This window comes from Carettochelys insculpta, chromosome 27 (assembly GCF_033958435.1).
Source record: "Carettochelys insculpta isolate YL-2023 chromosome 27, ASM3395843v1, whole genome shotgun sequence".
NCBI classification, from domain to species: domain Eukaryota; kingdom Metazoa; phylum Chordata; order Testudines; family Carettochelyidae; genus Carettochelys; species Carettochelys insculpta.
Window position 1 is genome coordinate 15,938,097 of NC_134163.1, and position 27,033 is coordinate 15,965,129.

Here is a 27,033-nt window from a genome sequence, read left to right on the forward strand (position 1 = left end):
GTGGGGGGCTCCTGCTGAGGGTAACCTTGATGACCAGGTGACACCTTTGTACTGCAGACAAAGGAGGAGGTGGAGCCTGAGGAGTTTGAATTGGAACTGGGAGTTGGGAAGCAGTTAGTCTGGGCTGAGGGAGAGAGAGACAAAGGAGGGGGCCAGGCCCCGGCTCTGGGGGCCCCTCGGGGCCTCCTCTCCCCAACATGGATGGGACTGGCTGTCTCTGCCTGCTGCACTGACTCCTCTGTACGATGCTGTGTCCTGTCGGCTAATAAACCCGCTGTTTTCCTGCTGAGTGAGAGACTCTCCTGCCTGCGGACAGGGTGCAGAGCGTTGGGGACCCCAGACCCCCATCACACTGGGTAAGGGGCCCGGATGGCAGCGGTTTGGGATCTGGCAGAGCACAGGGAGCCACAACATCTCCTCTGCCCCCAGGTGTGCTGAGGTTCCCAAGCTGGAGGGGAAATGCAGTGGGGCATAACATGTGGCAGCTGCCAGGGTCCATGCAGGAGCTGGGGCCCGAGAGAGGCCCCCGGCCAGGGGTGAGCGCTGCACTCACCCTGGGGTTCGGGGTATGGGGCTGACCTGGCAGCACCTCCCCAGTCCTGATGAGACGAAGGGGTGCGTGGGGGTTAGACTCCCTGGTTAGGTTACATGTGTTTCCTACTGGCTGGAGTAATGCCAGCTGGTGCCTCAGTTTCCCTAGGCACAGCATCAGTGCACAGCTGGTGATGGGGGTTTCAGGTGTGTTGACTTTGCATGCACTCAATGGCTGTGCCCTTCATAACCAGGTGACCCCCCCCCTCAGAAACAGGACACAGGCAGGAGGAGGGACCTGGCTGGGTGGAATTAGAACTGGGCTGGGAGTGGGACAATCTGGTCTGGCTGGACAGGGAGGAAGGCGGGCAGGGCCTGGCTCAGTGACCCCCTCTGGGCCCTTCCCCAGGATGGATTGTACTGACGGCTTCTGGTCCCTGTGAGGACAAGTCTGTTCTGTGCTGTGTCCCTGTTGCCCCATAAACCACCCGTTCCCCCTGCTGAGGGACAGTCGCCTCTGCCTGCAGGTGAGGGCAGGGCCTGGGGTCCCTCCCACGTTCCTTGACATCTGGCGTCTACACCCTGGAAGGCTGGGTGAAGCAGGGAGCGTTTCAGTGTCAGGGCTGCAGGGAATGAGTCCCACCCAGGCCCCCACACCGCTCCCCACTGGGGCATGGATCTACCCCACTATAATGCCCGGCCTCCTACACTCTGCCCCCCTAGTGCAGCCTGGTGGCAGTGTGAATGGGCTGTCACTGCCTGTTCCTGCACAAGCCCACGAGCGTGGAACGAAACCCCAGGTGGCCCACATTGGGCGAGGCCCTGGGTGCGGTGACCTGCGCTGCATGTGTGCTGGGGGCTGGCTCCCTGCTGCTGCTGTAGTGCACCAGGGCGAGCTCCGGCAGCGGGGACAGACCTGGGCTGCGCGTGGAAATTTACCAGCCTGCCACAGTGCCATGAATCTCCCAGGCCGGGGCAATGTGCACAGGACCAAGCAGCTGCAGGGCCCCCGCCTGGGCTCCCTGCTGCTTGTCCCTCATTGGCTCTGCGTGGGAGGCTGGAGCGATGGGTCCCAGCCGGACCCCGTTGGGTGATAAACTCACCCTCGGCCAGGCCTCCACCTGCCCTTCAGGGGACAGCGCCACGGCCTCTCTCTGCTCCCCGTCCGCTCCTGGAATTGCACCAGAAGAGCAAGAGGCCCCTGCCAATCAGAGGAGCCAAACAAAACGAAGGTGGGAGAATAACCTGCTGGGAAGCAATTGTGGCCTGTATGGGGGGCTGGCACTTGCTCTGCCTTGGGAGCTTGCCAGGAGCACCAGCAGTTCTGGGATTCTCCCGGCTGGTTGGAGGCTGGTGCCAGGAGGCGCCTCCGGCAGCCAAACACGCCATTTCCACCTGCTCCCCTGGCAGGCAGGGTGTGGGGGAGGTGGGGTTAAGCACAGGAGACTGATGCCCCAACAGCCGGGGGCTGCTGGGCAAACCTCAGCTGTGCAGGGCATTGCAAGAGAGCAAGTCCAGCCTGGGGGGAGGACCCACTGGCAGCCCCAGGGGTCCGCCCCAGGCCTGGCCAGCCCTGTCTCTGGTCGCTGGCCTGGCAGGTCTGAAGAATCTCTGATATGGACCTGTGGAACTACTAACCGTGGTACGTTACCTGTCGTTCAAACCCCCCCCGGACCCGAGACCCGGCGGGTCGCTCGCGGAAGGCTGTGTCACATGACCAGACTCGTCTATTGCATGCCTGGTGTGGCTCTGTGAGGTGTCCAAGGAGAGCTGGGGATGCCCTGAACCTGCGTACGTAACCTTTGTGTCTGGCATGTGCACAGGCAGAGGCAGAGCCTCGCTGAGTGCTGAGCTACACGACAGCTGGTGCGAACTCGGCCCCAGCCAGGGCGAGTGGGCTACAAACAAAGGCTCAGACGTCCAAGCTGCATCTCAGAGGCTTGGGGCTGGTCAAAGGAAGGAGCTCACAGGTCAGGTGCCTGTCCCTGGGCTGGAACAAAGGAACAAGTTGAGAGGGGGGGCAAGGGCAGTTGGTGCAGAACCCTGGCGTCTGGGCTTCCAGCCTTCTCCCCTCGCCGTGAGAGACCACTGCTGTCCAGCCGGGCAGCTGTCGCTGGCGGGGCGAAGAAGGCTCCCCAGCCATCATTACTGGTGTCCCCTGCTTGCAGCACCTGGTGGCAGCTGGGACGCAGCCAATTACTGCTCCTCCGTCTGCAGCGAAGGCAGAGGCGTGAGCCTGCGCAGGCAGCGGTGAGGGGCCCGGGGGCCCTGGCAGCCAGAGGGTAATTCAATTGGCGAGTGGTAATTCAGCAGCACGGTGCCATGAGTAACCGGTCCTAGGACAGGACTGAGGCGCCTGCTGCTGCTCCCTGAGAAATGGCCTTGCCCGGGTCAGCCTGCAAATTAAACAACTCTGTCACTGTCCCTGCGCCGCCTGGGCTGGGAGCTGCCTGCAGCTCCTGCTCCCTCCAGCACCAGGACTCCCTGCGCACGGGTGGGGCGGGGGGGAGCGCACTCCCTGGTGCCTTCCTGCATCGCATAGGCAGAGCTGCCCAGCAGCAGCATCCTTGGGCCACCCTCCTGGGCCAGCCCATCCCTGTCCTGTCCTCTCCCGGCCCGTCCCATCAGGACCCTGCTGTCTCTGCCTCCTGTGAGCTGCAGAGATGGGACTCGGGTGGTTGAAGCCCTGACCGGGGGCCCTCAATTTTTTTCATCCTATGGGTGGAATAAATTTTGTTCTGCGCACTGAGGCCTGTGTGGCTGTGCACCACCAATAGAAACACAGGCTGCTGGCTGTGATGCTCCGCTAATCAGGTGGGCCACCCCGGCGCCCAGCTTGCAGGGAGTACTGCTCTGGCCCGTGGCAGTCCCCTGCTCTGCTCTGTGCCATGTCTGAGTCGGGCGTGCGGTCCTGGGCCCAGAACGGGGATACCACTGGGTCAGGATGCTGGCCTTCATCCACGGCCCCCAGCCTGCTCCCCTGGGGCTGTATTTACCCCTGCCTGGCTGCTCCCAGCATGCTCGGCTGCTCCCAGCATGCTCTGCTGCTGGGGCGGGGAGCGTGGCGTGGAGTTTGAGCAGTGCTGGGCAGGGTGCCAAGCACCTGTGCAGCAGGGACTGCTCTGCTCTGCTCTGCTCTGGGGGGCCTGGTGGGCTGCCCCTCGCTCCCTAGGGCTGGGGGTGGGTGAGGCGTCGGGCACCACTTTGAGAGTCAGACCCTGGTGATTGGGGTGGGGGAGGGGCTGGAGGGCAGGGTGTGGGGGCAAGTGATGCAGCTGCTGTCCTGGAGGGGCCTGTGTCACCCCAGCCCTGCCAGCCAGCCACGCATGGAGCGGGGGGGGCGGCGGGGAGGCTGGGGCAGCCAGTTGATGGTGTGCTGCTATCTAGTGGCAATCACTGGCTGCTGCGTTGCTTGGGCTGGGCTGCTGGTGCTCGGCACTGTACAAACCCAGTTGACGAGCTGGCCCCTGGCTGCAGAGCCAGCCCTGAGCGTAGCATCAGCGAGGACAAGGCCCTTGTGGCCATTGGGCTGGGGCCATGGAGCGGGAGGTGGATGCAGTCAGCCTGACAGGCCCCTGGGGAGGACAGGAGCATATCCCGCTGGGCATGTGAACGGAACTGGCCCAGGGAGTTCAAGGCCAATAGGCAGGATTTGTAGTGACCCTCTGGCCACGCATCTGGGCCTGCGACTGAGCACCAGATTAAGGGAAGGAGAAGGAAGTGAGCCCAGGGTTTGGGCCAGTGTGACTCTGGAGCAGCCCCCAGCATGGCCTCTCACCAGAGCTTGCTCCATCTCTGGCGGGGTGCCCAAGGTTCTGATATGCCTGTGGCTGGGGAAATGCTCTGGGGGCCAGAGTCCTTCCCTGGCCTGCATAGGCCAAGCTGCCCTCCCAGGGCCCAGCCAGAGGTGATGGGACAGGGTGGGGCCCCAGGTGAAGTGGGGAGGTTACCAGGCCCACTGTGGAACCCCTGGACTCAGTGTGAATCTCACCAGCCAAACCCAGACATTGCTTCCTGGCTCTTTGTTCCGATGCATGTCCCAGGCAAAGAGCCGGAGCCTGCCAGGGGAGGGACCCTGCTGGGATGCCAGGGAGGCCCTGCTGGCTGCTGCTGGTTCATGCAGAAAGCAGTGTGCGCGGGTGAGTCACGCAAGGGTGCCAAGGGGCAGCTCCAAGTCCTGCTCACACAGGCGGATGAGTTTGCAAACTTTCTGGGTGGAGAGATGCTCAGTCTTTGCTCCCTGCAGCACTGGGCAAGTGCCTGGCACGATAGACGTGAGACGCTCCCTGCAGCACTGGGCAAGTGCCTGGCACGATAGCCGTGCGACTCTCCCTCTAGCACTGGGCAAGTGTGATGGGGTTTGGGGTCCCCCAAGCTCTGCACCCCGTCTGCAGGCAGGAGTGACTCTCACTCAGCAGGAGAACAGTGGGCTTATTAGCTGACAGGACACAGTGTTGTACAGAGGAGTCAGTGCAGCCAGTCAAATCCATGTTGGGGAGAGGAGGCCCCGCGGGGCCCCGGAGCTGGGGCCTGGCCCCCTCCTTGGTCTCGCTCTCTCCCAGCCCAGATTCACTGCTTCCACCTTCCAGTTCCAATTCAAACCCCGCAGGCTCCACCTCCTCCTTTGTCTCCAGTACCAAGGTGTTACCTGGTCATCAAGGTTACCCTCAGCAGGAGGCCCACACCCTCTGTGAGCCACTCACATACACACAGGTATCCCCCACTCCATCACAGCAAGTGCCTGGCATGATAGCTGTGAGATGCTCCCTTCAGCATTGGTCAAGGCCTGGCACAATGGCCATGCGATGCGGCATTCAGCATTGGTCAAGGCCTGGCACAATGGCCATGCGATGCGGCATTCAGCATTGGTCAAGGCCTGGCACAACAGCCGTGTGAAGCTCCCTGCAGCACAGGCCAAGCACATGACATGACAGCTGTGGTTTATGATGGTGAAGTCGATCAGGTCCTGGTGTCTGTCTGGCCACTCGTGTCTCTGGGGGCTCCAGTGTTTGGCCATGTGGCACCAAACCCCTGCCCTGCAGGTGCGAGGGACCAGAGCTCTGCACGCTGGCAGCTAGCTGATCTCTCCCAGGCAGGCAGTGACAGGCTGGCCACACAGGGCGCTCAGGGTGCTGGGTATTGGCGTGCCCACCGGGGGAATGCTCTGGCAGGCTCTTGCTGCCCTGCTCCCAGGTCCCAGCGGACTTGCAGCAGCAATCAGAGCCCAGCGTTGCCTCATGGGCCCCAGCAGCCCACAAGGTCAGGTTCCCCCAGCAGCACGGCAGCTTGCTGCTGGCAGGGGCCACTCCAGAGCCCCATGGAGCCAGCGGCCTGCAGGGCCCTTCTTGGGACAGCAGCAAGCTGAGCTGATGCACTAGCGCCCCAGCTGCTGCCAGGCCTGGCCGGGCCTGGGCCAAGTGCTGGTAAGTGATCCCAGCAGGTCTCCTTTGCTGTAGCTGAGCGGCTGCCCTCCGGGCAGGGGCTGGTTACAGCCTGCGGCACTGCAGCCCTAGCGCCTGAGTCAGTGGAGCTTCACTCCGCCCGAGGGCTCTGACACTGCCCCAGACAGCGGCGTGGTTCAGCTCCTCCCCACACGGAGGCCCAGGGTCTGGGCAACCCAGGCTGGCAGGAGCGGGATGTTGTGCGCTTGTGCTCTGCCTGGTCCCGGTGTCTGTGTCCTCCCTGCAGAAAGGAGGGCTAGGGGAGCCAGCTGGTCTCAGCTGTGAGCTCCCTTTGTGCAGGGGAAGGGCAGCAGGGTGGGGTGGGGCAGCCAGCTGGGCCTTCTCTGCCTTCAGGAGCTGGCCTCAGGCTCAGCATGTGCTGCTCAGGAGAGGCTGGCTGGAGGCAGCCAGGGCTTCCCAACCCGCTCCCTGAAAGTGGGGTGGGACTCTGCTGGGGACTTGGAGCTGGACTGGGATGTGGGTTTGTGATGGGGTTCAGGGGTCCCCCTGCACTGCACCCCGCCCGCTGGCAGGAGAGACTCTCACTCAGCAGGTACAACAGCAGGTTTATTAGGCAACAGATGTCCAGTTTCTCACAGAAGCAACAGCATAGCAGCCAGAGACAGTCCTTCCAACCTGTCCTGGGGGGAAGACCCCGAGGGGTGCCCCTCTGGGGTGTAGCTTTCCCCCTCCTCCGGCTGGCTGCCTTCCAGCTCTCCCTTCTCCTCGCCTCTAACTGCCGCCCCCGATTCAAAACCCAGCTCAGCTCCTCCCTGCTCTTTGTTCAGGCAGAGGTGTTATCTGCCAGTTGTAGCCCCAGGGTCATCCTTAGCCACTGGGAGCTGCTGCTTGCCTTGGACATCCAGCCTGACTCACACATGCACCCCCCCCACTCCATCACATCTCTCCCCCCTTCCAGACCGCACTGAGCGGGGTCACTTAGCCAGTGACCTGGGGAAGTTCGGGGCCCTCCCTGCGTGACAGGGCATCGGCTATGGTGTTGTTGCTCCCCTTGACGTGGACCACCTCCATGTCGTAGTCCTGCAGGAGCAGACTCCACTGCAGGAGCTTGGCGTTGGCCCCTTTCATGTGATGCAGCCAGGTCAGGGGTGAGTGATCGGTGTACACGGTGAAACGCCGTCCAAACAGGTACGGCTGCAGCTTCCCCAGCGCCCACACCATGGCCAGACATTCCTTCTCTATGGCCGCATAGTTCTGCTCCCGAGGCAGCAGCTTCTTACTCAGGTACGCAATGGGGTGTTTCTCCCCTTGTCCCGGCTCTTCCCCATCCTCTGGCAGGGATCGCAGGACAGGCAATACAGACGGACAGCTGCAAAGATCCCTGGCCAGAAAAAGTTCTGTAACAACCTTCTCCTGGTGCGGTGGATCCCCTGGTGTCCTGCGAGCGGGACATCATGAGCTAGGTACAGCAGCCTGCGCCGGTACTTTTGGGGAACCACCAGTTGCCTCTGGACCTTCCATGGCTCCGCTTTGCGTCTGGGAGCCCATTCCCGGTACAGGAATCCCTTTTCCCACAGGAATCTCTCCCTGCAGCCCTCCCCCAGCTGCGGAGCTGGGCTGAGACTGGCCAGTTCCCTCAGCTTCTGCAAGGAGGGGTCTCTCTGCTGCTCTGCCTGGAATTCTTCCGCTCGGGCAGGAGCGGAGGCTACTTCCCCATCCCTGCCTGGCTCCAGCATCCCTGGCCTGTGAGATCTGGTTTTTGGGGGCCCCCTTTCTCTCAGGGTTGGCCCCTGTGGCTTTGGCTGGGCCTGTACCCCTGAATCTGGGGAGCGCACCCCTCGTTTTCTTTGGCTACGGGTCAGGACCAGGGCACGAGGGCGTTCACCTTGCCAGTTCTCCAGGTCAGCCCCCATCAGTACATCTGCCGGCAAATGGCTGTGCACGCCCACTTCCTTGGGGCCTTCCTTCTTCCCCCATTTCAGGTGCACCCTCGCCATGGGCACCTTGAAAGGGGTCCCATCAATTCCTGTTATCGTCAGGTGGGAATCGGGTATTATGCAGCCCGGTGCCACCACCCCAGGTCGGGCCAGCGTCACGTCAGCGCCTGTGTCCCAGAACCCCGTGACCTTTTTCCCGTCTACCTCGAGGTGTTTGAGACACTTGCTCCACAGAGGTAGCGCTGCCCCCACTCTGTAAACTGGCCTCTGAGCATTTGGCCCCCCAGAGGAGCTGGTCTGTGGGGCGGATTCGGCCCAATCCGAGTGCCCATTGTCAGCACCACCCGCCTTGGCCGCCAGCCCCTCTGGCTTCTGGGACCCCACCCAGTTGACTCCATGACCCCCCGGCCTGCTCAACCTGTCTGGGAGCCTGGGGCACTGGGCTGCTCTATGCCCCTTTCGCCCACAGCGGTAACAGCCTGGGTCTTGTTGTGTCCCTCGGGCCGGCTGCTCTGTCCGGGCTCTGTTTGGCTCTCTGGGGGGTGGGTGGCTGGCCCCTCTTTCCTGGGCTTGCCCAAGAGGTGGTCCCCTCTGTCGTACAGTTAGGGACCGGTCTCTCTGAGATTCTCGGTTTCTCCAGGACTCCCTCTCCCTCCGGGACTCCCTCTCTCTCCGAGACTCCCTCTCCTTGTGGGGCTCACTTTCAAACCTGGCCCGGCTGTTTGTGAAGTCATCTGGCAGTTTCCCTGCATCATGTGAGTCCCCCGGCTTCCGGTCCACGAGCCACACCCTCAGGTCAGGTGCGCACATCTCGTAGAATCGCTCCACGACCGCCAGCTCGATCAGGTCCTCTACGGACTGGACTCCCATTCCGAATGCCCACTTCTGGTAGTATTGCTTCAGGCGGGCGGTTGTATCTACGTGGGTTTCCTCTGGCCTCTTCTGCGCCTCCTGGAACTTCTTCTTGTACATCTCCGGAGTCAGCCCGAACTTATGCAGCAGGGCCTGTTTGAACCGTTCATAGTCCCCAGGCTGCAGCCCCACCAGCTGGCTGAGCACCGCTGCACCCTTCCGGCCCAGCAAGGGGGTGAGGTGCCGGAGCCACTCATCTGGGGGAACCTCATGCAACTCACAGGCTCGCTCGAAGGCGGTAAGGAACTCGTCCATGTCCCCTGTGTCCTGACACTGGGCCAGCACACGCGTCTCCAAGTGACTGGCCACCCCGAGCCGTCTGGCCCTCTCCCCGCTTACCGCAGCTGGGGCCTCTTGGCGTCTCGCCTCTGCCATGGTTCGCTCATGCTCCCGCTCTCGCTCTCTCTCCTCCCGCTGTCTCTCTTGTAGCTGGCACTCGTGCTCACGTTCTCTTTCTTGTTCCTGGCGCTCGTGCTCACGCTCTCTTTCCCGTTCCTGGCGCTCACGCTCTCTTTCTCGTTCCTGTCGCTCATGCTCACGCTCTCTTTCCCGTTCCTGGTGCTCCAGTTCCTTTAATTTCACCTCGAGTTCCAGCCGTCTCAGCTCTGCGGCGGGGGACTCTGCCCGCGATGGACCACCGCTAGCTGAGCGCGACCTGGCGGGCACCGCGTCTGTCGGACGGCGTCGAGCCCCTGCTCCTGTCGGAGAATCCGAAATGCTTCCCGAGGCTGACCGGCCACTTTCTGCCGGGACAGGCTCTGCCCCACCGGATCGGTCATTCTCTTCCAGCTGTGCAATGAGCTGGGCCTTGGTCGCCTTCCCCACGGTCAGGCCCCTCTCTCTGCACAGCCCTGCTAGCTCTGCCTTCAGGAGTCGGGTATAATCCATCTCCCCGCTATTTCCCGGGGTATCCACTCACCAGCAGCAGCTGCAGGAATGGCTCTGTTCCCCCTCTGGCTCTTGTGAGACTCCTTCCTTCTCTGGTGCTCAGTCAGCCACTGCTGGGAGCTCATCCGTGGGTGCAGTGCATCCCACTTCTGACACCAGTGTGATGGGGTTCAGGGGTCCCCCTGCACTGCACCCCGTCCGCTGGCAGGAGTGACTCTCACTCAGCAGGTACAACAGCAGGTTTATTAGGCAACAGATGTCCAGTTTCTCACAGAAGCAACAGCATAGCAGCCAGAGACAGTCCTTCCAACCTGTCCTGGGGGGAAGACCCCGAGGGGTGCCCCTCTGGGGTGTAGCTTTCCCCTCCTCCGGCTGGCTGCCTTCCAGCTCTCCCTTCTCCTCGCCTCTAACTGCCGCCCCCGATTCAAAACCCAGCTCAGCTCCTCCCTGCTCTTTGTTCAGGCAGAGGTGTTATCTGCCAGTTGTAGCCCCAGGGTCATCCTTAGCCACTGGGAGCTGCTGCTTGCCTCGGACATCCAGCCTGACTCACACATGCACCCCCCCCACTCCATCACAGGGTTCCTTCCTGCCGGGCTGCCCCCAGCTCCTTCCACTGCAGGATGGCATGGCTCAGCCGCTGGGCGCCTCAGGCCCACCTGATGGCTTCTGGCTGAAAATCCCAATGGTGGCGGGACCAGGAGGGGCTCTGGCACTGAGCGCCTTGGAGAAAGGGGTGTGTCGGGCTGGATTAGCACAGGGCATTTGGGTTGCAGCCTCTGGCTAGGGTGGGGCCCAACAAAATGAATCCAGAATTATATACGTCAGGGCTCCCCTACTTCCCCAGGCAGCTCACAGTCCAGCAGGGCTCCAGCCAGCTGCCTGCATGCCATGGGCAGCTGCTGGCATGTCTGTGGCCCCACAGATGAGAGCAGCTCCGTATCCTGTCCTGCCCCGTGCCCACAGCTCCTGGCCCTCCACAACCCGCAAGGCGGCCGGGGCTCATGGTGGTGGGAGCCTGCCCTCCCCGCATGCCCACCTGTGTTAACAGCGCCAGGCCCGGAGGTGCTGCTTGGCCTCTCTCTGGACCCCGGCCTGCACCTGCTGCACTCCAGCTCCGCGGCTGGTTGGGGCAAATGCTGCTGCCCAAGCGGGCTCACGAGGACGAGGCTGTGGCTGGTGAGCTCCTGGGCAGCAGCCAGGCCAGAGCCCAACTGCACTGCATGGTGGGGTCTGGGCTGCAGAGGTCACTGAGCGGCACAGGCAGAGGTGGTATGTTCCCAGTGGCCCTGGGAGAAGAGCAGGAGCCAGTGGCTGTGTCGCCTTAGGGGCTTGGAGATGGCTCAGCCCAGGCAGCCACATGCTGCTGTTGGCCACGCTGTGGTGTCACTGGGCCTCTGCCAAGAGCCACATCTCGCTGCATGGGAGTGACCCTGCCCCCCCCCCCGGCATGGGAACAAGGAGCCCCCCCGGGGCCTCTCCTCCCTGGGGACCCTGCGGCCTGCCACCACCGCTCGGGCTCGGGCTCGGGCTCACCTCGCTGGCCTGGAAGCCTCCAGCCCCCTTCCCAAGCTATGCACAGGGCCGTGCTTGGAGTGAATAGGGCTGGGGCTGTTGCAGGCCGGCTGCTGGTGCCCCGGGCCTGTGCGGGAGAGAGAGGCGGGCACCACATGGGGAGGCTCTGAGCAGGGCTGGGGCTCCCAGGGCCATGGGGCACAAACTGCAGCTCCAGCAGGGCTGCTCCTGGCTGTTGTCTGCAGGGCGCCTCGCAGGGCCCCTGGGGCACCCTGGGGAACAGGGGAGGAGCCTGAAGCGGAGCCCAGTCTGGGGCTTGGTGGGAGCATGGAGCCTCCAAGCTGTGGGGCAGGGGGCGAGCAGGAGGGGCCTGAGGAGGCGGCGCCCTGCGGAGCAGGGGACACCTCGGGCAGAGCCCCCCAGCGCACACCTCCCCGCAGGGTGTAAGCGGGCCGCGCTGCAGGGATTTACACCGCTGAGGGTCCAGCCCGCTGGTTCCCGCTCCTGGGCAGGGAACGTCTCCCTGGTCCTGCCCCAGACTCCAGCACCCGGGGCTGCCGGGAGCGAGCTGGGGGCGGGGGGGCTCTCGTCCATCGGCATCCGCGGAGCCGCCAGTTGTTTGGGTTCGCAGCGGGGGCGGGAGGGGAGTGGAAAGTTTCCCTGGAGCGAGAGCCGGGCTCGCCGCCGGCCGGGCTCTGCCTGGGGCGTGGGGCAGCCAGAGGGGCCGGCAGCAGCCGTGGAGCCCCGGCTCCGCCTGTGGCGCGCGTCCCTCCCCGGCCGGAGCGCCGCGATGCCGAACGTGGAGCGTGGCTCCCCGGGGGCCTCCCCCGGCCTGTCCGGGACACTCCGGGGGAGCCAGAGCGTCCGGCTGCGGCGGCGCTTTACCCTGGCACATCCCCTCTGGTGAGGCGGGGCCGGGGGCCGGGGGCTGCAGGGCAGTGGGGGGTCCAGGCGTGGCGGGGGGCCGGGCTCTGGGTGCGCCAAGGTGCCCGCCGGGGAAGAGCAGAGACCGCGGGGGTTGGGGGTGAGGCGCGGCGGCGCCCAGGGCTGGCTTTGGCGGGGGCTCTCCAGGCTGCAGGGGATGTGCGCGGGGCCGTGGCCCATGGGGCGTCCCTCGTGTCAGCAGCCACTGACCCTGCTGGGCCCCTGCAGCTGTGCCGGGGCGCTCCCAGGTCAGGCCGGGGGCTGCAGGGCTGAGGCCCAGTCCAGCCGCGCAGCTCCGGCTCCGGGCCCCCCACTTTTGCAAGCAGGCGGAAGTCCCGGTGCAGCGCGGCTCCCGCAGGAGCGGGCCCAGCAGACCCCGCGCACGGGGTGCACTGGCGGGGCCGGCTGCCTCGGGCGCGGGAGAGCAGCTGAGCCCTGCGCAATGGCTGTTTATAGAGCAAGCGGCTCCCGCCCGGCGCCCGGCCTGTGAGCAGCCACGGCCGCCCGGGCTGGAAGGGGATTGCCCGCTGGGTGCGGTGCCAGCCCCGGGCACCCCGGCAGCACAGCCCGCCGGGCTCCATTGCCTGTCTGTGCTGCCCCCGAGCGGCTCCGGGCTGCACTGGCTTCCTGTCGGGAGGGCGGCTCACTCCCTTTGGCCCAGCCCCCCGGCTCCCTTTACCGGTGGGCTCTGACCCACCTGCCGGCACGCAGCCTGTCTGTAGCAGATCTGGCAGTGGAACCCAGGCGTCCTGACACCCAGCCTGCATAGCCAGGCAGGCTGTTGGCACCCGGGCACCTGGCAGACCTTGGCACTGAACCCATCCTGGAGCAAGGGCCCTGCTCCGGCAGCCTGGCAACAACCCGCCACAGCTGGGGCTGCTTGTGGGCAGCCAGAGCACGGGGAGAGTCCCCGCTCTCCCCCAGTGTCTGCCCTGGGAGCCCGGCCAGCAGCCAGCCCCAAGCAGGGTGAATCCTCAGTGACACCTGGCCCTTCCTCCGCTCAGCCACAGCCTCCCTGCCAGGCAGCTGGGCAATGGCTGGCAAAGGGCTGAGTGCCACCAGGCCAGGCCTGGCTGAACAGACGGCGAGCAGCCCTTGCGCACCAGCGCCTTCCGCCCTCGGCCCTCTAAGCTCTTCCATCTGGGTGTGGAATAGATTCGATGTGCCCCACTGATAGACACACTGCTGGCTGGGGGCTTCTCTTCAGCTGGGTGGCATCAGCCTCTGTCTCAGCGTGCAGGGAAGGCTGGATCCTACTCACGGTGGAAGTGGCCACCAGCCCCCAGCTCCAGGTGCTGGTGCTGCTGGTGGCTCCGGGCAGCAGTGCTGTGTACTCTCCCTGGGCAGGACTGGCTCTGGCTGTTTGCAGACCTGGGCCTGGGGCCTTTCTTTCAGCAGAGGTGCTCGTGCAGCTGTCGGGTGGTTGCCCTGGTTAGGCCCTTCCTTCGGAGAGGAGGCCTCAGCCCCTGGGCATGCGTGGGGCTTTGCTGCCCTGCCTTTGTCCTGCTGCTGCTGGGGAGTGAGGCTGGTCAGAGATGCAGTAATAGTCCGAGGAGGACTCCCCCTTGCACGTCCAGCCACGCTCGGCACCAGGGTTGGGGACGCCAGTGGCTCCCCGGGATGCAGAGCTGGGACTCACCTCCACTGCTGAGCCGTGCCTGGTCCCTCCCCAGGCAGTGCAGCTACTCCAGCTGGGCCAGCAGGGGCCCTCGGCATTGCACGCTGGGGCCAAATCGGCCACGGGATCCCCGGAAGTGAAAGGGGCCGGTGCTGTCACTGGGGCCTGACTCTGGCGATGCTGGGCAGGAGGAGTTCGGGGGGAAGTGCCTCAGCTGGACAGGCAGACAGACAGCTGGACAAACCCTGGCTGAGGAAGGACCAGTGGGAGGCCCCGAACCACACGTGGCTCTGGCCAGGAGGTGCTAAGAGCTGTGACTGAGAGCAGAGCATGTGCTGCTGCTCTGCTCAGGGCCCAGCCGCCAGGACATTCCCCCCACTGCCTGGCCCTGGCCCCACATGGCTGCAGAGAGGCACTTGGGCACCGCCCCCGGCTGTGTGGGGTGCTGGCTGGCTCACAGAGGTCGCTGAAGGTCGCGTCTCGGTGGGTCGATGTGGCAGCCACGCCAGTGACGCACGGCGGCCCAGCACCGGGGATCCATGCTGTGGGGCCTGCGGCGGTGATGGGCGAAGCAGGGAGCTGGCACTAACCCCTGCCACTGCCACTCCCTTGGTGGGAGGCCAGGCAGCAGGCGGGGTCTGCCCTAGCCTGAGGCGCAGCTGCCCTCACTTGGGCCACACTGCATGCAACTCTGAAGCTCGCAGGGAGCCCCCGGTGGGTGGCAGGGGGCGGGGAGGGGGTCTGAAAAATCACCACTGGCGCTGAGACTATGAGCAAGGACAAGTTCGTCACTGGTTCCCAGAGCACAAGAGTGGGGGTCACCCAAGGAATTAACAGGCAGCAGGTTTAAACCCAGCCCGGGGCACTCCCCCCCAGAGGCTGCTGTGAAGTCCAGACGGTTAACAGTTCAGAACAGCTAGATACATTCCTGGGGGCCTGGGAGATACGTGTGTGGCTCCCACAGGGTGCAGGGCTCCTGCCTGCCAACGGGGTGCAGAGCTTGGGGATCCCTGAACCCCATCCCAGGGCTAGGTCCAGCAGTGCTCTTAGCCGGGCTGGGTGCGGCCAGTGTCGCCAGGCTCAGGTCATCAGAGGCTGGAAATGGGCGGCAGGAGGGATCCCTTAAGGACTGACTCCCTGTTCCGTTCATCCCTGTGGGGCACCTGGCAGTGGCCACTCTGGGCAGATGGGACACTGGGCTGCGTGCACCTTTGGTCTGACCCGGCTGGGCTGTTCCTATGGGTCGGGTCTGGCCCAGGGTGAGCTCCAGCGGGGGCCCAGCATGCTGCTGCTGTGGCCTGGGGGGACAGGGCTTGGAGGAAAGTGACTTGCTGAACTCTGGGTGGCCCAGGCCTGGTACAGAGACCTGCAGCTCTTGAGAGGGATTTCAGCAGCAGACTGACTGGGGTGTCCAGCTGGTCTTCCCTGGCTGGGGGCTTTGCACCTCACTCTGCTGCCTGGGCTGCATCCCCCTTCCCACAGCATGGTGAAAATGGAAGCCAGGTGAGAGAGGGGTGCAGGGGCACAAGCCAGGCCAGAAACTGGCAGGGAGCAGAGGGGTGCAGGGGCAGTGGCCGGGCCGGGTCAGGAACTGGGGGGGAGCAGAGGGGTGCAGGGGCAGTGGCCAGGTCAGGAACTGGCAGGGAGCAGAGGGGGGCAGGGGCAGTGGCCGGGCCAGGTCAGGAACTGGCAGGGAGCAGAGGGGTGCAGGGGCAGTGGCCGGGCCGGGTCAGGAACTGGCAGGGAGCAGAGGGGTGCAGGGGCAGTGGCCGGGCCGGGTCAGGAACTGGCAGGGAGCAGAGGGGTGCAGGGGCAGTGGCCGGGCCAGGAACTGGCGGGAAGCAGAGAGGTGCAGGGGCAGTGGCCAGGTCAGGAACTGGCAGGGAGCAGAGGGGTGCAGGGGCAGTGGCCTGGCCAGGTCAGCAACTGGCGGGGAGCAGAGGGGTGCAGGGGCAGTGGCTGGGCCAGGAACTGGCGGGAAGCAGAGAGGTGCAGGGGCAGTGGCCAGGTCAGGAACTGGCAGGGAGCAGAGGGGTGCAGGGCAGTGGCTGGGCCAGGAACTGGCAGGGAGCAGAGGGGTGCAGGGGCAGTGGCCAGGTCAGGAACTGGCAGGGAGCAGAGAGGTGCAGGGGCAGTGGCCAGGCCAGGTCAGGAACTGGCAGGGAGCAGAGGGGTGCAGGGGCAGTGGCCAGGTCAGGAACTGGCAGGGAGCAGAGGGGTGCAGGGGCAGTGGCCGGGCCAGGAACTGGCAGGGAGCAGAGAGGTGCAGGGGCAGTGGCCAGGCCAGGTCAGGAACTGGCAGGGAGCAGAGGGGTGCAGGGGCAGTGGCCAGGTCAGGAACTGGCAGGGAGCAGAGGGGTGCAGGGGCAGTGGCCGGGCCAGGAACTGGCAGGGAGCAGAGAGGTGCAGGGGCAGTGGCCAGGCCAGGTCAGGAACTGGCAGGGAGCAGAGGGGTGCAGGGGCAGTGGCCAGGCCAGGTCAGGAACTGGCAGGGAGCAGAGGGGTGCAGGGGCAGTGGCCAGGCCAGGTCAGGAACTGGCAGGGAGCAGAGGGGTGCAGGGGCAGTGGCCAGGCCAGGTCAGGAACTGGCGGGGAGCAGGGGGGTGCAGGGGCAGTGGCCAGGCCAGGTCAGGAACTGGCAGGGAGCAGAGGGGTGCAGGGGCAGTGGCCGGGCCAGGAACTGGCGGGAAGCAGAGAGGTGCAGGGGCAGTGGCCGGGCCAGGTCAGGAACTGGCAGGGAGCAGAGGGGTGCAGGGGCAGTGGCCAGGTCAGCAACTGGCAGGGAGCAGAGGGGTGCAGGGGCAGTGGCCGGGCCAGGTCAGGAACTGGCAGGGAGCAGAGGGGTGCAGGGGCAGTGGCCAGGCCAGGTCAGCAACTGGCGGGGAGCAGAGGGGTGCAGGGGCAGTGGCCGGGCCAGGTCGGGAACTGGCGGGGAGCAGAGGGGTGCAGGGGCAGTGGCCGGGCCAGGTCAGGAACTGGCAGGGAGCAGAGGGGTGCAGGGGCACTGGCTGAGCTGGTTCTGGCCTGTCAAGGGGCCAGTGGGGTTCCCTGGCAGGGGGCACCTCCGCGTCTCCTGCTGCCGTGCTGTGCATAGCGCCTGTGTCCCCAGAACGTCCCCTGCTGCCCCCCTTGGCCATTCCCAGAGTGGCCCTGCCCAGCTCTCTGCTCTGCTGCCTGCACCCCTGGCACACAGGTGCCTGGGCACAGGCCAGCCTGCGCCAGCTGTCCCCTGGGCAGGAGTCAGCAGGACACAGGCTGGGCTGGAAGGAGTTAAAGGAAACATTTGCAGGGAGCTGAACCGACCAGCTGGTTCCCCCCTCCTCCCACAGTGACATCACTGGCGCTGGGCTCCGAGGGTCCTGGTCCTGTGCCTGCCGGCCGTTGGCAGTGTGGGGCTGGGAGCTGCCAGCAGCAGGGTGGGGGAAGGGACACTGGGCAAGCAAGGCAGAGCCAGGCCAGGCGCTGGGGAGCGGCGGAGGGCGTTCAGCTGAGCCAGCGGCAGCCTGGGGTGCTGGCGCTGGGGCCAGCTGTGGGGCAGTGAGCAGAGGAGCCCCGCTGTGGGGAGCCAGCCATGGGCCTGCGGAGCCGCTTCGATGGAGCAGAGAGGCAAAGGGGGGCTGGACACAGCAAGGCGAGGGGCCCGTGTCAGGCCCACCCAGGGCAGCATGGAGCCCCCTAGAGCTGGGGGTGCAGTGGCGGGCGCTGGGGGAGCTGGCCTGGGACTTGGCAGTGGCAGAGCCCTGGGGCAGTCCCGGGGAGCCTCAGGCCAGGCCTCCCCACCCAGTGCGCTGGCGGCGAAGACCCGGCCCCGCCACCGGAGTGGAGGGGCTCGGCCCGGCTGGCAGGAGAGCTGCGGGAGGGCCCAGGGCGGGATGAGCCTGCCCGTCACCGCTGGCTGCGGGGCCCTGGCGGAGTCTGCCCTGCTGTGCAAAGGCCGCCTGGCCGGCTCGCCCCGCGCTGTCAATCGGCCCATCGACATCGCGCAGAAGCACAGACGGTAACAGCGCTACTGCTCCCCGGGGCAGATGGCCCACGGGCTTAGCAGCACCTGCGCCAGCCACGGGACCTGCTGCCTTCGCGTGCCCTGTCGGGCCCGAGGGGCTCCTGGTGCCATGGCCTGTGGGCTCCAGCCACTGCTGTGACGGATGGGGCAGGGGAGCAGGCGGGGGCTGGCTGCTTCCAGCAGGCGCTGGGTGCAGCGAGAGGGGAGCAGGTGTAGGGGTGCGGCGTGTCGAGGGCCCAGCCGGGTGTGACGAGTGCGTGTGGGGCGGGGGGGGCTGCAGAGGACGGTTACCCTGGGTGGAGGTGTGGGGAGAGTATCTGCCCCCGGACGACACCTGGGTGTATTTACAGCCCTGGGAAGCGATCACTGTGCGCAGGCAGAATGGGCGCGTGCGTCTCATCCGAGCTGCAGGGAACCCTGTCCCTCACCTCACTCGCTCAGCCTGCAGCCGGTCCCCATGGCTGGGACGTGCAGGCTGCCACGCCGCACGTCCTGGCTGGCCTCGAAGGCAGCTCTGGTGGTGCGTGGCCGGGCCTGAAGGCCAGAGGGCTGCTGGGGCCATCCGAGTGCAGGACAGGGCAGGCCGGGCGTGTCCCATGGAGTCCTACCCCACACGGCTCAGAGGAGATGGGGATGGAAGGTAGAGCCGGGAAGCCAGGATGCCCTGGTCACTGGGGGAGTGGGGTGGGCAGCCCACTGGCTCCAATCTTGGGTGGGTTGTGCCCTCACCGAGGGGGGCCCTCCCGCAGCTCGAGTGTCTCCCCGGAGGATGTGTGGGGCCAGGTGGGGCCAGAGCCCAGGTGTGTCCAGTGCTGTCTCCAGGCCTGGAATATACCTCCAGGCTGCCCCACAGGCTAGTGCCATGGGGTAGGCCGGGCAGACCATGCAGTGCATTTTCCCAGGGTTGGCTCCCTGGCACTGGCGGCTTCTCAGGCTTAGCAGAGTGAAGCACATCACCCGCTCGTGGAGGGCAGTCTCATTCGAGCTGTCGCTGCTGCAGGCAGGCGCCTGGCAGGAGCAGCAGCTCCCCAGCAGGTGTTCAGGGCAGTTCAGCTAGCAGGGCTGGGTCCAGGGCGCTGGCTGGGGCAGCGAGTCCTGCTCCTCTCACAGACACCTCGGGCTGGCAGGGACTCAAGCGGTCCCCAGCCCCTGTGCTGAGCCGGGGCGAGAGCCCAGAGCAGCCCTGCTGGGCATGTTCAACACTCACTCCCTTGGCTCTGGGCTCAGCAGACCCCTGCAGCCTGCGCCTCAGATGTCTTGTCCCTCCCAGGAGAAATGAGCAGCTCCGCCTGGGTTTGCCGGCTGGGACAGGCCTTTGCTAGGTATTCCCCAGCCCCTGTGCCAGGCGTGGGACTGGCCTTTGCTAGGTATTCCCCAGCCCCTGTGCCAGGCGTGGGACTGGCCTTTGCTAGGTATTCCCCAGCCCCTGTGCCCCGCGTGGGACTGGCCTTTGCTAGGTTTTCCCCAGCCCCTGTGCCCCGCGTGGGACTGGCCTTTGCTAGGTTTTCCCCAGCCCCTGTGCCCCGCGTGGGACTGGCCTTTGCTAGGTATTCCCCAGCCCCTGTGCCAGGCGTGGGACTGGCCTTTGCTAGGTATTCCCCAGACCCTGTGCCCCGCATGGGACTGGCCTTTGCTAGGTTTTCGCCAGCCCCTGTGCCAGGCGTGGGACTGGCCTTTGCTAGGTATTCCCCAGCCCCTGTGCCAGGCGTGGGACTGGCCTTTGCTAGGTATTCCCCAGCCCCTGTGCCAGGCGTGGGACTGGCCTTTGCTAGGTATTCCCCAGCCCCTGTGCCAGGCGTGGGACTGGCCTTTGCTAGGTATTCCCCAGCCCCTGTGCCAGGCGTGGGACTGGCCTTTGCTAGGTATTCCCCAGCCCCTGTGCCAGGCGTGGGACTGGCCTTTGCTAGGTATTCCCCAGCCCCTGTGCCAGGCGTGGGACTGGCCTTTGCTAGGTATTCCCCAGACCCTGTGCCCCGCGTGGGACTGGCCTTTGCTAGGTATTCCCCAGCCCCTGTGCCAGGCGTGGGACTGGCCTTTGCTAGGTTTTCCCCAGCCCCTGTGCCCCGCGTGGGACTGGCCTTTGCTAGGTATTCCCCAGCCCCTGTGCCAGGCGTGGGACTGGCCTTTGCTAGGTATTCCCCAGCCCCTGTGCCCCGCATGGGACTGGCCTTTGCTAGGTTTTCGCCAGCCCCTGTGCCAGGCGTGGGACTGGCCTTTGCTAGGTATTCCCCAGACCCTGTGCCCCGCATGGGACCTTTCCTCGCCGTCAGGCATTCTGAACCTCCCTTCACAGCTCGCTGCTCTCCTCTGGGCCCTTCCAGCTTGTCCCTCCCTTCCAGACACAGAGGCCAGCACAGCGGGACCATCCCCCCAGCCCTTTGCACCCCACTCCTGGGTGTGTGCTCCAGGGCACTGGGGCTTGCAGCTGCCTCGAATTGTTGCCTCCTAGTCATTTGTGGCTGGCTGGAATGCCTGGGCCCTGCGCGGCAGTATCCCCCCACCGGCCGGCTCACCTGTTTCTAGCTGTGCCTCTGGGCTGCCCTTTGTGCTGGGCTGTCTGGAATGCCAACTGCTTGGATCCAGCCCAGTTCTCCAAGTTCTGACAGCCGTCTCGACTCGTAAGCCTGTCCTCCCCAGTGCTCGCAACCCCTTCCTCAGCAAGTGGCAGGTTTTAGCCCCGGTCGGGTCTGCCTTCGCACAGGTGATGGATGGAGGGCTCTTTGCATGGACAAAGCGAAAGCCAGCCCTTCTCCCTCTGCAGCTCCCCTGTAAGTCTCAGCCCAGCCCAAGGGGCCCTTCCAGCTGCTGCACTGCCAGGCTTTCCTCTTCCCACCAGCCCCAGGGCACCAGCAGGTGTCCTGCAGGGAGGGCGAGCAGCTCAGGGGACCTGGGACACCTGACAACTGGCTCGGCTAAAGGACCTGCAAGTGCCAGATGTTGCAGCCCGTCCTGTCCTGCAGCTCTCGGTCTTGGGAGCAGCAGATGTCAGGAGAGGGACCCGTCTGCATGCTCGGCACCCTTCTTGCCGTGCTCGGGGAACGGGCTGGGCTGTGCACCACGAAGGGCCTCTCTGTAGCTGTGCAAAGGGGTGCTGGGTGCTGCGCAGGGCGGGATCCCGTCCAGGGCTGGCTGTGACTATTTACAGGAGTGTTGGAGGGCTGTTGGCACTGCCGGGTGGAGCTGAGCTGGGCTGGGCAGGCTGGAAGCAGGGGAGTCCAGCACGCCAGGCTCAGGGCTGAGCCAGCTCAAACCTCGCCTAACTCTGCCCCACATGCCCAGCCCCATGGCTCATCGTCGGGCCAGGCTGCTGCCCGTCCCCGGGCATGACCGGTGCAGGGCATGTGACAGGCAGCTGGGTTGTGACAGAGCCCAGGGCACCAGCCCTGCGTGCGTGGTGCTTGGTGCAGCCAGGCCAGGCCCAGCCGGTGCTCCCTTCCCCCACGCCAGCTGCGACCTTCCTGCGGGGAAGGAGACAAGTGCCAGCGGAGTGGGGCCGGTCGATGGGAAGGGGGAGGGTTTGAGTCCATCCCAGAGTGGGACAGCAGCTGCTGCTGGAAAATCCGATCAAGCAGCTGTTAGCGCAGCATTGGGCTCCACCGACCTCTTCTTCCCAAGGTCAGCTCTGCTGCAGGTGGTCCATCCCGGGGGCGGTGGCACAGGGCTGGCTTGGGCAGCTGCCCTTGAGCAGGGGGAGGGGTGTCTGGCTGTGCTGACCCCTAATCGGTGGCAACCTGTGGACTGGATCCAGGCACCCCTCCCAGGGCCTGGCTCTGGCCGGGGGCGGGGGACTGCTGCGTCTCTCCCTAGGGCAGCCTTGGGATCAGACCCATGAAGAGCTGTGCGCGGTGGGGGCTCAGGCATGTCCCAGGAGTGCTGGGTGACTATCACGCCCTCTGGTACCAAACAGGGAAACCGAGGCAGGAAGCAGCCAAATAGAGCAGTAGGTCCCCTGAGCCCTGCGGCCTGGCCCCGCTGTGCGCGCACGATTGCCTTCCATTTCCCCTGGCTCTGCACGCGCCGCTGGAGCTGGCAGGCAGCTGTGGAGAGGGTAGGCCATTCCTGGCCTCTCCCCAGCCCGGTCCCGGCTCTGTGTTGGGGTTGCAGCAGCGCTGGAGCTGGCCAAGGGCAGGACTCTGGGCCCAGCTGGGGGAGCAGCACAGTGCAGGCCAGGGAGGCCATCAGCCGTCCTTTCTCCCTCCCCACCCCAGCATCACTGCGTGGCTGGAGCTGCACCCTCCCTGCGAGCAGGCCCCTGCTGTACTCGGGAAAGCCACAGCCTCAGATGGGCAGGAAGAGCCTGTGCTGCCCCAGGGCACTAGGGCTGGAGGGCAGGGGGCAGCTGGCGTACCTCAGGGAGCTGGGCCTGGGCCTTATGCTGGGGTGCTGGTGTGAATCTGGATGGGGGGCTGGGGCCATGGACCCAAGCTGTGCGCCCAGGATATACTGGACCCCCCGTAGAGGCAGGGGGTGCTGCATTGCCCCTGCGCCCCTAGTTCCAGCATCCAGATGTGCCGAGCACTCCAATTTGCAATTGTAGGGTTACCTCTGAGAGCGAGAGCTGCTGCGTGGGGGTTGCCCGCCAAAGGGGTGTCACCCCCACAGCCAGCAGGAAGGAGGTGTAGTGACAGTCACTCTGATGGTCTGTGGGGTGAGGCCAGGTCTGCCCCACTGCCCAACCCTCTGCATGCGGCCAGCACAAGAGCCCCTGGGGAACATCCCCACGTTCCCTCCGGTGCAGGACCTGGCTCATGTGTTTTCTCCAGGTTCGGGGCTGGGGGAAAGCGGTGAGCCCAGAGCAGGCCCCAGCTCCCTGGCTCCCCTCTTCTGAGCCTCCTCTCCTTCCCTCTCTGCAGCTTTGACCTCGAGAATGGCCTCTCATCGGGGAGGAGCCCGCTGGACCCTCAAACCAGCCCCAGCGCCGGGCTGGTCCTACAGGGGACCGTCCCTCACAGCCAGCGGCGCGAGTCCTTCCTCTACCGCTCCGACAGCGACTACGACCTGTCTCCCAAAGCCATGTCCCGGAACTCCTCCGTCGCCGGCGACCTGTGAGCACCAGCGCTGCCTTGGCCCCCCACCCCGTGCTGGCAGGGCCCTGCAGGCAGAAATCCCCATGGGACTGGTGTGGGCCATCTGCCCACAGGGCGGCCGAATTCTCTCTTTAGTACAGCCACATGCAGCTGCAGCTGGGTGGGGAGCTCACCCCATGGGCCTGGTGCTGATGGGAGCAGCGGCCACTGGGGTGTCAGGTTGGGCTGGGGACCAGTCACGGCACAGTGGGAGCCTGGTGTCCCTGAGCTGGGGCTGGACTTGCTCAGGGGCATCCTGCCAAGGGGCAGCTGGCAGCCAGGCCAGCCCCAGCTGTGTACCCCACTGCACGGCTCAGGTGTGGTTCCCTGCCAGCATGGCACTCGCCCCCCAGTCTGGGTGCCCAGACCAGGGGCCAGCCCTGCACATGGGGTGGGGGTGTCCCAGCTCTTCCTGCCCTCCCTGCCAACTCAGGGCCTCATGTACCGTTTTGCCCTTGCAGACACGGAGAAGACTTGATCGTCACGCCCTTCGCACAGGTAGGGGTCTCCCGGCCTGGCTCACACGGTGCCTCCACGCAGGGGCAGCCAGGGTTTGCTCTGGAGCTGGTGCCAACCCAAGCACAAAGCCAGCCCCTGCCCTGGACAAGCACATCTGTGCCCGGCGCCTGCCACATCCCACCACGACCACCCTGGCCCCGTGTGGCCCTTGGCTTTTCCACTGCTAGGGAACCTGCTTCCTGTGCCCAGGCCCAGCTCCACAGCTGGCACGCTGGGAAGGGAGAGGGATGTGCCCATTTCCAGGCAAGGATGACACAGCCCAGAGCGCTGGGTCCTGTGTGCCCCCAGGTGCATCACCTTCCAAACACCAGCTCCTCCCGGAACAAGTAGCACCCTCCTGGCACAGGCTCTGGAGCTCAGGCCGGCCCCTGGGACGTTCTCCTCCGCTCCACCCCACCCCCCGGGCAGATCCTGCCTGGCAGCGCTGCCCCCCCCCCGGCTGCCCTTGGTAACAGGCCGCTGCCCTGCCATCACGGGGGCAGGCCGAGTGGCTGGGAGTGAATTCCAGGCTGAGCTCTGACTCTTGGCTCGCAGCTGCGGGGCTCTCCAGCACAGCTCCCCCCAGGTGTGCTGCTGAGCTGGCTGCAGGCCTGGGGTCCCTCTGGCACTGCTCATCCCAGCAGCCGTGTTCCTCTCCCCGCAGGTCCTGGCCAGCCTGCGCACTGTCAGAAGCAACTTTGCCACGCTGACACATCTGCAGGACCGCGTGGCGAGCAAGTGAGTGGGCGCAGCACCAGCAGCGGGTCGGGGTGTCCCGGGGCAAGGGCCTAAGCGCACGTGGGGAGCGGCCCCCAGATCTGGAGCAAATGCTGTTGGGGATGAAGGGCTGGGAAGGGCAGATGGGGAGGATCTGATTCCCATGTGCTTCCCAGTGAGGGGAAGGGAGGGGGGGCTGGCCTTGGGGAGGGGCCTGCGGGTTCGACTCAGGAGCACCCTGCAACTCCGCGCTTAGCCACAGCCTGCCCCTCGTGTCTTGCAGAAGAGCTTCCAGCAGCAACCTGCCACCTGTGTGCAAGGCCAGCCTGTCCGGTGAGTTCTCTGCAGGAGCCAGGCTCCCTGTGGCCGCAGAGCTGAGCCCCAGGCAGCTAGTTAGAGCTGATGGGCGGAGGGCGAGGCCCTTCCTAGAATCCCTCCCCTGACCGCCCTCACTCCCAGCCCCACTCTGCTGAAGGCCTGTGGCTGTGAATCTCCAGCCTCAGCCATCATCCTGGTGCCTGTCCTGCTGAGCCCAGGGCCGGGCTGTCAGAGTAGCTGCCTGCTGGCTTGTCCCTCTCTCCGAGCGCGGATGCGACTCGCTCCGCAGGGGGAACAGGCGGGTTATGGGGCGACAGGGACACAGCACAGCACAGACTTGTCAGCATGGGGAACCAGCAGCCGTCAGCACCAGCCATCCTGGGCTCAGGGTCCTGACTCTCCCCCTTCCTCTCCAGCCAGCTGCGACTGGCCCTCTCCCCCACTGCCCAGGTCAAGTCCCAGCCCCTGGGCCCCTCCTCCAGCCTTTGTCCTGCTGCGGGGGGCGGGGGGGGGAGTGTCACCTGGCTGCCTAGGTTACAAAGGGCACAGCCATTGAGTACGTGTGAGAAGATGCTGCACTGAAAGGCTCAGGTGCTGCGCCCTGGGAGACGGAGGCACCAGCCTGGCGTCACTCCAGAGCAGTAGGAAGCTCGTGCAGCTGAACCAGGGGAATAACGTCCCTGCAGGCCCCACTTCGTCACCCCACGGCTGCAGCCGGCCTCAGGGCTAGGGCTTGGGGCTGCTCCACACAGTCATTGCTCAGGCGCCAAGGCCATGCCACTTGTTCCCAGCTCGCAGGCCTGGCTCGCTGCAAACAGCCCGGCCAAGCTTCCGGGCTGCGCACAGCCTGTGTCTGAACTACACTGCAAGGCCCTGCCCGCTGCTGAGAGCACCCTCTGCCCAGCCCCCTCGCCGCAGCCCTGCTGGGGCACCCGTGGGGCGCCGCAATGGCATCTTCCAGGAGATGGGGGCTCCCCTGCCCTGCGGCTGTGGGACTGACACTCCCTTCGCCAGCCCCGCCTGGTCCCCGGGGCGAGCGAGCCGTGGCCGATCCATGTCGGGTTTTTGCCCGTTCCGTCCTGCCAGGCTCCTCTTCATGCCACAGCAAGGATGGAAAGTCTCCTACTGACGTCAGTCGTTCCATTAATAAAACTCCCTGCTTGTGTCTCCAGGCCCAAGTCCCGGCCCAGGCGGGAGCCCTGCCCCCTCCAGCTGGGCTGCTGGGTGGGCCCTGCCCCGGCCCCCCCTGACCCCGGCCAACCCACAGTGTGCAAACAGGCTCCCCTGCAGCTGGCCCCAGCCTGGGGCGGGAGCATGGGCCTGAGGAGCCTTCCACCTGCCCTGCTGTGCTGCTCCCGGGGCACCCCTCAGCCAGCCAGTGGGGAACCTGGCACCTTCCATGGGACCCTAGAACTGGAAGGGATCTCGAGAGGTCGTCACGTCCAGGACCGAGCACTGGCTGAGAGATGCTTTTCTAACCTGCTCTTAAGTATCTCAATGGTGGAGAGTCCCCCAGCCTCGCGAAGCAATTTACTCCAGTGCTTAATCACCCTGGCAGGAAGTTTTTCCAAACGTCCACCCCGAGCCTCACTAGCTGCAGTTTAAGCCCTTTGCTCCTTGGCCTATTTTTTCTCCCTCCTCTTTGTAAGACCCTTTGGGCAGAAGCAGGTCGTAAGCCCCTCACCCCAAGCCTGACAGCCCCACAGAGGTCTGTGCCCCACTGAAGGGCCAGGCACTTCCCAAGGCTGGCTTGATCTCACCGGGTAGGGCATAGGCACCTGCTGCGCTGAGGGTGTCTCAGGACATCTCTGCTGTAGTCTGGGGCTGCTGTGTGGGCCCCTGACTCCTGGGCAGAGTTCCCAGGAGGCTGAGTGCAGGGGCGGCTGCCCAGGAGGGTCAGGTGCTGCCCAGCTGATTGGCAGAGTGCTCGCAGCTGGCGCCTGTGTTCCTGCTGGGGGGTGGACAGGCGCACAGGCCTCGGTGCACAGAGCCACAGTTATCCCGCACGTGGATGGAAAAGCGAGAGAGCCCATTGCTCCTTGGCTGGGACAACCAGCCCCTCAAGCTGGAGCCCCTGCTGGTCCCCAGCAGAAAGGTGGCGATTCTCAACACCCCCACTTGGCTCACAGCCGCCTCCAGGGGCCGGGCAGTGCACCGGGGGGGGCAGTCCCGGGGCAGAGCTGGTGTCCCGGCCCGTGTGCAGCAGCTCCCCAGGGACCTTGTTTACATCCTTGACCCCAGGTCCCCCCAGAGCCCTGGCACCAAACCCGGCCAGCTCAGCCTCCTGCCGTCACCATGGCAACCCAACAAATGCCTGCAACTTCCAGCCGATATTTGCTATTGGTGCTTTATGTAACAGACTGGCCCCACGAGCACCCCCGGCTCGCCTGCCCCTCCAGCCACGTGCGGCCGCGGCCAGGCCAGGCCAGGCCAGGCTGGGCCCAGCACAGCCCCGGGCTCTGGCACAGCTCCGCTGGAGGGACCAGGCAGCGGGAGAGAGCACCTCGGCGCTGCAGGCTGCAGCCCTCTCCAGGCACCTGGCTGCAAAGTGCAGGCCCCCCTGGGCCTGGCGTTAAATGCTGGGAGCAGAGGAGCTGCAGCGTGGCCGAGGGGGCACCGCGAGATGCTGAGAGCCAGGGGAGCATTGGCAGGACCACCGGCCGGCCCGTACGCACGCGCCCTCTCCAATGCCACCTGCTTCTCTGGC

At 65.5% G+C, this 27,033-nt stretch overlaps 1 protein-coding gene across 8 annotated transcripts in view; it reads left to right on the forward strand.

The window, feature by feature from the left end:
* The window catches only part of PDE4C (phosphodiesterase 4C), a 62,944-nt gene that overhangs the window by 24,741 nt on the left and 11,170 nt on the right, over window positions 1–27,033 (forward strand). For 6 of the 8 annotated variants that reach the window (XM_074978175.1, XM_074978174.1, XM_074978173.1 and 3 more), the window contains 4 exons: window positions 22,581–22,772; window positions 23,255–23,291; window positions 23,956–24,029; window positions 24,292–24,341. In XM_074978175.1, coding sequence (XP_074834276.1) covers window positions 22,581–22,772; window positions 23,255–23,291; window positions 23,956–24,029; window positions 24,292–24,341 — 353 coding nt within the window. Of the gene's footprint in view, window positions 1–11,950; window positions 12,086–17,257; window positions 17,722–22,580; window positions 22,773–23,254; window positions 23,292–23,955; window positions 24,030–24,291; window positions 24,342–27,033 lie in introns of those variants that run through there. The other 2 variants (XM_074978177.1, XM_074978172.1) reach the window with 2 other exon arrangements.